This window comes from Alexandromys fortis, unplaced genomic scaffold, assembly GCF_014885135.2.
Source record: "Alexandromys fortis isolate MF-2015 unplaced genomic scaffold, M_Fortis_MF-2015_v1.1 scaffold_125, whole genome shotgun sequence".
In the NCBI taxonomy this organism is placed as follows: domain Eukaryota; kingdom Metazoa; phylum Chordata; class Mammalia; order Rodentia; family Cricetidae; genus Alexandromys; species Alexandromys fortis.
The window spans coordinates 927,789-938,363 of record NW_026068026.1 but is presented as its reverse complement, the minus strand read 5'-3'; the positions used below and the strand labels follow the sequence as shown (position 1 = coordinate 938,363).

The 10,575-nt window shown below is 46.1% G+C and overlaps 1 protein-coding gene across 4 annotated transcripts in view; it reads right to left on the bottom strand.

Annotated features, from left to right (window-relative positions):
- Atp23 (ATP23 metallopeptidase and ATP synthase assembly factor homolog) overlaps positions 1-10,575 on the bottom strand; it is a 17,074-nt gene that overhangs the window by 5,001 nt on the left and 1,498 nt on the right. Inside the window, exons 1-5 of one of the 4 annotated variants that reach the window (XM_050163896.1) lie at positions 10,145-10,190; positions 9,716-9,797; positions 4,108-4,199; positions 3,399-3,536; positions 1,109-1,192 (exon numbers count right to left, since the gene is read on the bottom strand). In XM_050163896.1, coding sequence (XP_050019853.1) covers positions 1,109-1,192; positions 3,399-3,497 — 183 coding nt within the window. In that variant the 5' untranslated portion in view covers positions 3,498-3,536; positions 4,108-4,199; positions 9,716-9,797; positions 10,145-10,190. Of the gene's footprint in view, positions 1-1,108; positions 1,193-3,398; positions 3,537-4,107; positions 4,200-9,715; positions 9,798-10,144; positions 10,191-10,575 lie in introns of those variants that run through there. The other 3 variants (XM_050163893.1, XM_050163895.1, XM_050163894.1) reach the window with 3 other exon arrangements.

Here is a 10,575-nt window from a genome sequence, read left to right as displayed (position 1 = left end):
AAATTGTAGATTTTAAAAGAGATTTTGAGTTTTTATAGACACTGAACCCTTGGTTTTGTTTTGTTTTTTCATGACAGGGTCTCTCTATGCAGTCCTAGCTGTCCTGAAACTTGCTCTGTAGACCAGGCTGGCCTCAAACTCTGGGATCCACTTGCCTCTGCCTCCTGAGTGCTAGGATTAAAGATGTGTACCACCAATGTCTAGTCAAAAATTGAACTTTGAAAGTATTTTAACTGTGAAGACTGAGGCCTTTACGTCTATAATGTGTTCCTTCTTGTGATGTTTATTAATCTGAGATCTTCACGATGAACCAAAAAAAAAAAAAAAGGGGAAGGTTATGTCTTAAACTATGTGTGTCAGTGTGTCAAGTCTACAAGGGTCAATGGTGTAGGTATATACACAACCAACTGCAGGGCAGCGAGGGTATAAGGAAGCAGGATAGGATTTCACTCACAGTCTCTTCACATCCCCATTTGAAAGAATCCCAGAGTTGGAGCTGGAGAGATGGCTCAGTAGCTAAGGGCACGTGCTGTTCTTGCAGAGACCTGGGTCTGGTTCCCAGCACTCGCATGGTGAGTCACAACCGTCTGTGACCCCACTTTCCAGGAGATCTGATGCTTCCTCCTGACCTCCATAGGCACCATGCACACACATGGTGTGCTCACATACATGCAGGTAAAACACTCATACACCTAAAATAAAATAAAGTCTTTGTCTTTTTTTAAATGCTGCAGAACTCTCTTCTCGGGCAGTCACGTGGCTGACCCATGACTATGACACAGAACGAACATCCAGCAGCTTACACAGTGCGGTAGCTGCTTTGCTCTTCAGGTAGGTAGCTCTTGATACTAAGTGTATTCCTTGCTTTTGATGTTCACTGCTGCTTTGCTTCCATGTGTGTCTGTGTGACGGTGTCAGAGCCCTAGAACTGGAGCTACAGACAGGTGTGAGCTGCCATGCGGGTGCTGGGAATTGAACCTTGGGTCCTGCGGAAGAACAGGCAGTGCGCTCAGCCGCTGAGCCATCTCTCCAGCCCCGTGTATTTCCTTTCTTTACTCCTTCCACTCCTGGCCCTCATGAGGGTCAGTGAATCCTCAGGTGTGTTTACCTGGTGGTGTCGTCTTAATCCAAAACGTAACCTGAAGATTTCATTCAGGAGTGAGCAGTCCCCGCTGAGGCTTGCAGCTCGAATCTGTCACAAACACAGAGGGCACATGAGAGGCAAGGGGGCTCTGTCTATGCACAGCCAGCAAACGCTTAAAACTGGGAAGGAACAGAAAATCAGCATGTGTGTTTCTGAGACCCCCCAGCACATCTGAAACTTTCTTCTAAATCACTTCTTTTTTTGTTTGTTTGTTTGGTTGGTTTTGGTTTTTCAGGACAAGGTTTCTCTGTGTAGCTTTAAAGCCTGTTCTGGAACTCGCTCTGTAGACCAGGTTGGCCTTGAACTCACAGAGATCCGCCTGCCTCTGCCTCCCGAGTGCTGGGATTAAAGGTGTGCACCACCACCGCCCAGCTCTAAATCATTTCTTTAAACACTGCTGGCAAATCACAGAGAAACCCTGTCTCAAAAAAAAAAAAAAAAAAAAATCTGCTGGCAAAGGCAAAATTCCAAGAGCGAGCTGCACCAATCAGGGGCACTGTGGTAGGGGAGTTCAAACGCTCACCAAAGGGAATTTTCTAAACATTACCTGGAGCCTCACAGTCAAACAGTTTCTTCTGGAAAAAGGAGTCAGAGAGGTGGACCTCACAGTTAAAGTTCATGATCTCTAGAAGATACAAACACTTCTAGAAGTTACCAAAGGGACTTCAAGAAAACATTTTCCAAAGAAGGTGACTAAAACCAGCATGTGATGCTGGCCACAGCCCAAACCTGAGACACTCTCAGACTGCCTCCAGCTCTGGGAGTCTCCTCCTCCAGGCCCTTGGCTGTGTGTGAGATGTCACACGATACAAAACTGTAGTGATATTTCATTTGTATTTTAATAAATACAGCTTACCTGAAGATCAGAGAGTAAAACAGCCCCACCGGTCAACCCTACAGACCAGGCAGTGGTAACACACACCTTCAATCCCAGGAGTCACACTAGTTGCCATAGAAACCAGGTAGTGCATGGCTTTAATCCCAATGGTGCACGCCCTTAATCCCAGCCCTGGCAAGGATTATAAAATGAGAGGAGACAGCTCTCAGATGCAGTCTCATTCTGAGATTCCTGGAGGCAGGATCACCATTTCAGACTGAAGTCGAGGTAAAAAAATCAGTGACTAGCAGCTTTGCTTTTCTGACCTTCAGGTTGAACCCCAATTTCTCTGAGTTTTTATTAATCGTGCATCACAAAACACAAAGAATAAAGAGCACCCTACTAGAGTTAGCACACAGTTTCTGATTTATGATGTTAACAGAAATTTTTTGATCTGTAAATTCCTTAATATCTCGCTAGAATGTGCTCTTCAAAGGCTGAAATTCAAGACTAAATACACATCTCCCCAGGAGCACACTGACTTCTGAGAGCAGCCCAAGCCCAGGCGGGATAAGTGTCCTTTCACATGGCACTGTTGAGGCTGATGCTCTCCTCCTGAGCAAACAATGGCTTTGCCTACGAAACACAGCAAGCTAGTTAAGAACCCAGGTGACCCCAGCTCCACCACTAACTCTAGACTCCAAACAACTGTTTCACTTTGCACAAACAGCAGACACGGATAGTAAGTATCTCCCTCGATGAACCGCCGTGAAGGTTAAACGAGAATCTGGAAGGACTGGGCACACGATGCTGCGGCAGATTGCTTACCCAGCATGCACTGGGCTCTGGGCTCTGGGCTCTGGGCTCTGGGCTCTACCCCAGCACTGTAAAAGCAAATCCAAGGCTGGGAACATAGTTCAGTTAACAGAATTTGACTAGCATGCAAGAGGCCCTGGATTCAAATCCCAGAACAATAAAAATTAATATTTTTTTAAATCCATACAATCATGACATTTAGCCCTCAGTGTACCCCAAGAAAAGTGGTTTATTAGGATTTATTATGACTTAAATCAATTGTTACTTTTTTTTTTTTTTTATTTTATTTATTTATTATGTATACAATATTCTGTCTGTGTGCATGTCTGCAGGCCAGAAGAGGGCACCAGACCTCTTTACAGATGGTTGTGAGCCACCATGTGGTTGCTGGGAATTGAACTCAGGACCTTTGGAAGAGCAGGCAATGCTCTTAACCACTGAGCCATCTCTCCAGCCCAATTGTTACTTTTAATAGGTCTTGAATATAACATTTATAGCAATCTAAGAAAAGACCATGTTAAAGTCACAACAGCAAGAAAAGGAATATGCTTAAAGAGTTGCATCTGAATAAAGAGCTCAGTGTTCTGGGTGAAAATAAATGTCTTCTATGATGAAACTCACCTCTGAGCATGCCAAATGTCTGACATCGGTAAACCAGTGGACGTGAGCCCGACAATGATCAAAGGCATGAATGAGCTCATGGGTAACGACTCTGCTCATGTGAGCCTGATTTCGGATATTATTCTGGCACAAAACAATCTAGGGACATGAAAACAAAGAAGGTTGCTCACTTCTGAAATATGCTACTTCTGCAGACACCACTTTCTCTCTTGCACACCACCTACAGGAAGCCTCTGCTCAGGCTTCTCCTCACAACCCCTCCCTCTCTCTCTAGGCCCATGCCAGCACTCCAGTTAGGGATGTATTCAAATACTGCACCCCTGAGCTGACCACACCAGTTCATCTCGGATGCCACAGCTCTGTGGGTCTAAGAATCAGCTTTGGGAAGAAACAGGCATATTTAAATCACAGCTCCAGGCATTGAGCAAATTTCTTCGTATATATTCTTTTTCAATTTTTTAGAGAGTAATACGGACTTAAGCGTGAGTGGCCCCAGAGACCAGAAAAGGACCTTATAGGCCCTAGAGCTGAGGTTACTGGTGACTTGAACCACCCGACAAGGGCGCTGAGATGTGAACTCTGAAAGAGCCTTAAGTGTTCCAGGCCATTCCTCCTGATCCCTGAGCAAGTTTCTTAGCCTCTCTGTGCCTCAGTTTCCCCAACTGTAAAAAAGGAGGATTATTAGCGGAGAACTGGGAACACAACATACGTGAGAACATATGTGAAGTACGTCTTGACTGAGCAGTAGCTGACAGACACCACTTCCATGCAGCTAGAATGTGGAAAAATTCCTCAGAAAGACTGTCAGAAAAGAGAACAAAAGGCCAGTGGCATGCTAAGTAGGACTCTGTAAGAATAAGGAAGATGCCAAGCGGGGTGGTGGTGATGCACACATTTGATCCCAATACTCAGGAGGCAGAGACAGGCAGAGCTCTGTGAGTTCAAGGCCAGCCAGATCAGAGGGCGTTCTAGGACAAGCTCCAAAACTACACAGAGAAACCCTGCCTCAAAAAAGAAAAAAGAATAAGGAAGACATAAGAGTCCCAATCATGACAGTCGCATTTACCACATTCTTGACATTCAGTAGGTACCAGATACTTTATATGCATGCATCCAACATAAACTTACTCAACTAATATTCATTAAGATCTAATAAGCAACATATAATCTACTAATGGAGAGAGAAATTAATAAGTATTTACCAAAATGATTTTTTTAAATATTTTATTTATTTATTATGTATACAGTGTTCTGTGTGTATGTCTGCAGGCCAGAAGAGGGCACCAGACCCCACTCCAGATGGTTGTGAGCCACCATGTGGTTGCTGGGAACTGAACTCAGGACCTTTGGAAGAGCAGGCAATGCTCTTAACCACTGAGCCATCTCTCCAGCCCCTACCAAAATGATTTTAAAAAATGGTCCTGAGCAAACACAATGAGGATGCCAGGTGCTGTGGAATGTTAGTTGAAGATGTGTTACATTTGTTTCTGCTGTGGAACATTTGCTTAATCATACAAGTTTGTGTTACATTCTTTATGCTGCATTTGTTTAACTCTGTGAAGCTGAAGGAGCAAAACAAACTCCATTTCGAGAAAGAACCCCAATTTAGGCAGGGCCTAACTAGGGGGGTTGAATGCAGCCCAGCAAAGTAATAAACATTCCCAAGAAACTGTGCCAGCCCTGGTCAAAGTGACCCCACTAGGGTGTCCAAACAGCATCTGCTTACATCTGCTTGCTTCAAATGTCCTTGTTGATATCTGACTAACCACTATTTTGAAATTCTCGTCTGCCGACAGTTGCTGTTTTGAAATTCCCCTATACCCTAACCAACAAACTCAAAGGTTGTATACTTTTACCCAATCCTGAAATGCCAAGGTTTGGGCCACCCTGGTTGCAGTTTTCCCTTTAAAATCCCTTACCCTGAGGGCTTGTGGCTGTTTCCCCCACGTACTGTGTCGGTGTGTCAATAAACCCCAGTGTGTTTGCATCGGATACCAGCTCGTTTGGGGTTTCCATCTGACATAGGCACAACACAGCTGTGCTATTTTGCCTGTCTAAAACACCTGATGGTCTAATAAAGAGCTGAACGACCAATAGCCAGGCAGGAGAAAGGATAGGTAGGGCTGGCAGGCAGAGAGGATAAATAGAAGTCTGGGAAGAGGAGAGGAGGATGTGAGGGGCAGCCACCCAGCTACACAGCCAGTCACAGAGGAAGAAGTAAAGAAAGGTATATAGAAATAGGGAAAAATAAAAGCCCAGAGGCAAAAGGTAGATGGGATAATTTAAGTTAAGAAAACCTGCAAGAAACAAGCCAAGCTAAACCCAGGTATTCTGAAGTAAGAATAACCCTCCGTGTAATTCACTTGGGAGCTGGGTGGCGGGCCCCCAAAGAGCAAACAGTAAAAGAGTATTAAAAAAAAAAAAAAACAGCAGCCAGGCCTGATCTGGAGAGCTGGGATAGGCTTCTCTGTGGCAGGAATGTTTAAACTTAGACCTATGGTGTTGGGGATGTAACTCAGCTGGTAGAGTGCTTGCCTAGCATGTCCCAGGCCCTGGGTTCTATCACCCAGCATTGTTCAAACCATGCATGGCAGACCAGGTATGGAAGACCAGGTGTGCCAGACCAGGTGTGACAGACCAGGCGTGGCAGGCCAGGCGTGTCATCCCACCACTGGGAGGTAGAAGCAGAAGAATCAGAAGTTCAGGCCAGCCTGAGCTAGGGAGTGTCTGAAAAATAAACAAACAGACAAACAGGGCAGGAAAGACAGCTCAGTGGTTAAGAGCACTGGCTACTCTTCCACAGGACCCAAGTTTAATTCCCAGCACCCACATGGTAGCTTACAACCATCTTCCCCCGTTTCCTTCAGGCTTAGGTGGGCACCAGTCACACGTATGGGGTACAGACATATATACAGTCAAAACAGCCATGCAGATAAAATAAAAATGAGAACTTACACTTGAAAGAGAGCAGGGGAGTGGGTAAATGAGAGAGTTTGGAGGGAGGGAAGGGAATGGGGAAATGATGAAAGTAAATTCTAATCCCCAAAAAAATGTTTTAAATTATTTAAATAAAAAAAAATATTTTAAGAGTTAATCAAGACCTGACCTAATAACTGAGCGGGAGTTAAATTTAAATAGAAAGAAGGAAGGGGGCACCATACTCAAGGGGAGAAGAAGGGCTGGAAGACCAGAACAGACAGAAGCTGAAAGCAGGGCTGAGCAAAGCCGCAGACAGGGGCCACAGAGCTGAGCCAGGCCAAGTCTCACAGCCCTTGTTTGCATTCTGGCAGTGGTGAGAAGCCTCTGAAGAGGGTGTTGAAACAGGGGCATGCTCTTCTGTTTACCCTCAAGACTGCAGCCAGAAGAGTAAGTGAGAGATGACCACAGCTGAGCTCAGAGAAACTTGATGGAGGCCATGGGGTACCCTCGGCCAGACACAGAAGGTAGGAGCTGAAAGATAATTTAGGGGGAAACTGAACAAAATCTAGTGACGAATTGAAGATGAGGAAGGAACCAGAAGTATCTAGAAATTTCTGGTTTAAACGGTAGAAATAGCTACTGAGAGTGTAAAACCAAGTGGAGCATTATGATCCAGAACATGGGAGATGGAGGCAGGAGGATGAGGAAGGAGCAGAGTCTCAGCAACATTGAAACCAGCCTAGGCCTCATCTACATCAAGACTAGCCTGAGCTACATCAAGTCCTATCTAAAAAAAAACAGTCCCAGCTACATGGAGACCAGCCTGGGCTACATCAGGCCCTGTCCAAAAAGAAAACGCAGAAGTGGTGGGGAAAGAAACCCAGGATAGGGCAAAGACAGGGGACAGTAAAAATCACGAATCTAAACTTGGACATAACGAGCGCAAGGTATCTTGAAGACACTCCAAGCGGAAGTGCCAAGTGAGATCTGAATACACCGGTGACCATTCAACACAGAACTCTGACCTAAAAGAGGAACACAACCCCTGGGCAGAGCACGGAGGAAGAGAAAGGGCTGAAGATCAACATTTAAGGGCTAGAAGGGACATCAGTGAAGAAAAGTACACAGGAGAACGTGCACAAAACTGCATGGCAGTGTTACCAGCCAACATTCTGCAGACTCCATGCCCTGGCGGGTCTCCGCAGTCACTTGGATCTTGAGAAGCTTGTAAATGTCACCAGCAGAGAATATTTACATCAGCACCGCACACAACTACAAGGCTAGAAGCAGTATTACTAGACAGGCTAAGCTCTAATGAGGACACACAGTGGAGGAGCAGACAGTGGTGATTTCGGCGGAGAGGGCACACAGCAGCATGGAAACCCTCCCAAAGAAGGAACTCACGGGAGACTATCTACTGAAGAGCTCACAGTTCACAGAAGCACACGCTGAGTCCACAAAGCATTCTGTACAACTCAAGGTAGTCTATGCATGAAACAACAGCAAGGATCCAAACAACGCAATATTGGACTGCATGGGTGGGCGGGAGAACTCAGAAGAGCAAGGGATAATGCCCACAGTCAGGATAAGGGATGAGTCAAGAGAACCACACAGTATCTGAAGTCCTGAGAACATTGCACTCCTCAGAAGTTTACCTTATTGAAAGTAAACACATAGGTTTTCCAGTTTCTTGGATAAATAAAAGACTTCATAATAAAAAGTCCAATTTGACAGGATGGAATAGTGAACGACTGTGTTTAACTCCGCTGAGAGCTGAGAGTTTGAAATGTTCACTCTTTTTTTTTTCCTGAGAAGGTGTCTCTAATCCAACTGTCCTCGAGCTTTCTGTGTAGCCAAGGATGGCCTTGAACTTCTGGCCCTCTGCCTCCCCCTCCTGAGTGACAGAATTACAGGCGTGCACCACCAAGCACAGATTATGCAGTGTTCAGGATGAGCTTGGGGTCCATGTACATCAGGTAAGGCCTTGACCAACTGAGCTACGGCCCCAGCTCCCTAACGCTCACTCTACTTAGCCACTGCAGGCAGTGGACAAACTTATCAGGAGCCACCGAGAGCTGCCAGTGTTGCGGTTACCAATTTACCAGTGAGGAAACTAAGAATAAGAAAGACAATATTGTGTGGCTGAATCCCACAGCTAATGAGCAGAGGGACCAGGATTCCGACCCTAACTCTAAAGCCCACAGTGCTCACCCATATTGCCGTAGACAGTTATGAAAAGCCAAATACACAGGAAATTCTCCATGAGAAAGCACTGAAGTGGAGTTAAACGTAGATTAGACACTCAAATTGGAAAAGCTGCATGCAATGACCTCCATCCTGTTACCTAATCCACCTGCCACCTCCAATGCTCCATGAAAACCCCAGTGACTCACAACTCATAACAAAATCAAATGTTCAGCTAACTGAATTCTCAGCACCATTCTAAAAGATAGATGCAGTTGCTATCTATAACACGAAAACTCCTCCTCCTCCATTCGTGCCTTAGCTTATGTGGGAATCTCGGCATTCACTGCTGCCCAGTGCACCACGCACATTTGCTTCTGGTTCTAGAGCCCTTCTTTCTCCAGCTCTGCCACACAGCGAGCCATTCCTAGTATCCTCTGCCTGTGCAGAGACTTCGTGTTGTCTAGCTGAGTCTGTTAGCTTTCAACCAACACGTCACTGTCCTTCCTGCCGTGGTGACCACCTGCCCTAGTTTGGACCTTGACTCTCCTCCACAGGCCCAGGAATTTTTCTTTTTCTTTTTTAAATGTCTCTATGTGTTTTGTCTGCACACATGTCTGTGCACCACCACAAGCATGCCTGCAGGGGCCAGAAGAGGATGTTGGGTCCCCTGGAACTAGAGTTAAGATGGTCGTGAGCTGCCAAGTGGGTGCTGGGCACTGAACCTTGTCCTGTCGAAAGCAGTCAGTGCTCTTAATCGCTCTCTTCTGCCCCAAAGGATTGGTTATCCTACGTACAACAAGTCACTGGGTACAAGGGGGCTATGGCGACCTTGATGCCAGTGGACATAGCCCCACTATGAAGTATTGACTTGACACACACCACAAGGACAGTGGGGTCAGGTGACCACGGGCTGACTCCATAAACCGAAATAACCCATTCCTCTGTATTAAGCTCAGTTTCTCAGCGTCTTGTTACAGGAACAGGAAGTTACCACACTGATCCTAACCTGCTTCAAATTTCCTGTTTAAGGAGTTCCTGTCTTATCTCCTTTGGAAGGGTACCACGCCCTGAGACTTAACACCGAGACTGATCTGGTTTTTTTTTTTTTTTTTAAGTCCTTGGCAAAGTCTACCAAACAGAAGGCTCAGCGTGTGAAATCAGCAAGTATCTGCTGGGAGGAGAGGGAAGAAGAGGATTGGGCAGAGACCCACCTGAGACGCTGAGGCATCGAACCCTCCGCTGACGTTTCCGTCACAGTCTTCGCAGGAGAAGTGTCTCCCTTTGTTAACAGCGCTGGAATGGAGAGATGTGAGCAGCGTGTATGGCACACTGTGTATGGCACAGCCCTCCCGGCACTACCGCCTGCAGAACCCTGGCAAACAGTCTGGTCTCAGCCTTCTCGCCTATAGGCGAGTAGAGATCGCCTCTGCAGATTCCACCCTACTTCACAGTCTATAATGTCCATCAAGGAGTCGGTCACCTGACGAGGACCACACCGGAAATGAGCCAGGACAAAGGCCAGCCTGGAGGACATGCAGCCTGCCATGTCCAAAGTGAGAAATCCCAAGGATGAGAGCTCTGCAGTGTTAGCTCTGGGAGCTCCAGAAGACATAGTGGCATTTCTGAAAAGACTGACTTACCAACCTGAGTGTTTCATAGCATCAAGGAGAACTTTGACGTATGGGTCTACAAAGACAGAAAGAAGTATGGCATTAGAAAAGGCAGCACCAAAAAACCATCTAAATCACAGACATCACACCAAAATGGCGCCTACAGACGAGGCTGGCTTCATTTAAACGACTCAACACTGGATCACAGCGCATATTGGAAGACCAGGAGAGTCTTGCGCCACAGTCAGGAAAAAAAAAAAAAAAAAACAAAAACAAAAACAAAAAAACAGCATAGTGTTGAGATGTGAGGACTTGTAGATTTTGCCTACACTGTTCTCCGTGGCAACATCAGGCACCACTCTGAGGACCACATCCCAAATAGGGCATTCCAAGAAAAGGACATGCCAACCAGTCTGGCACCTGGAAGAGTGTGAGTCTGTGGTTAATGGGGGGGGGGGGGG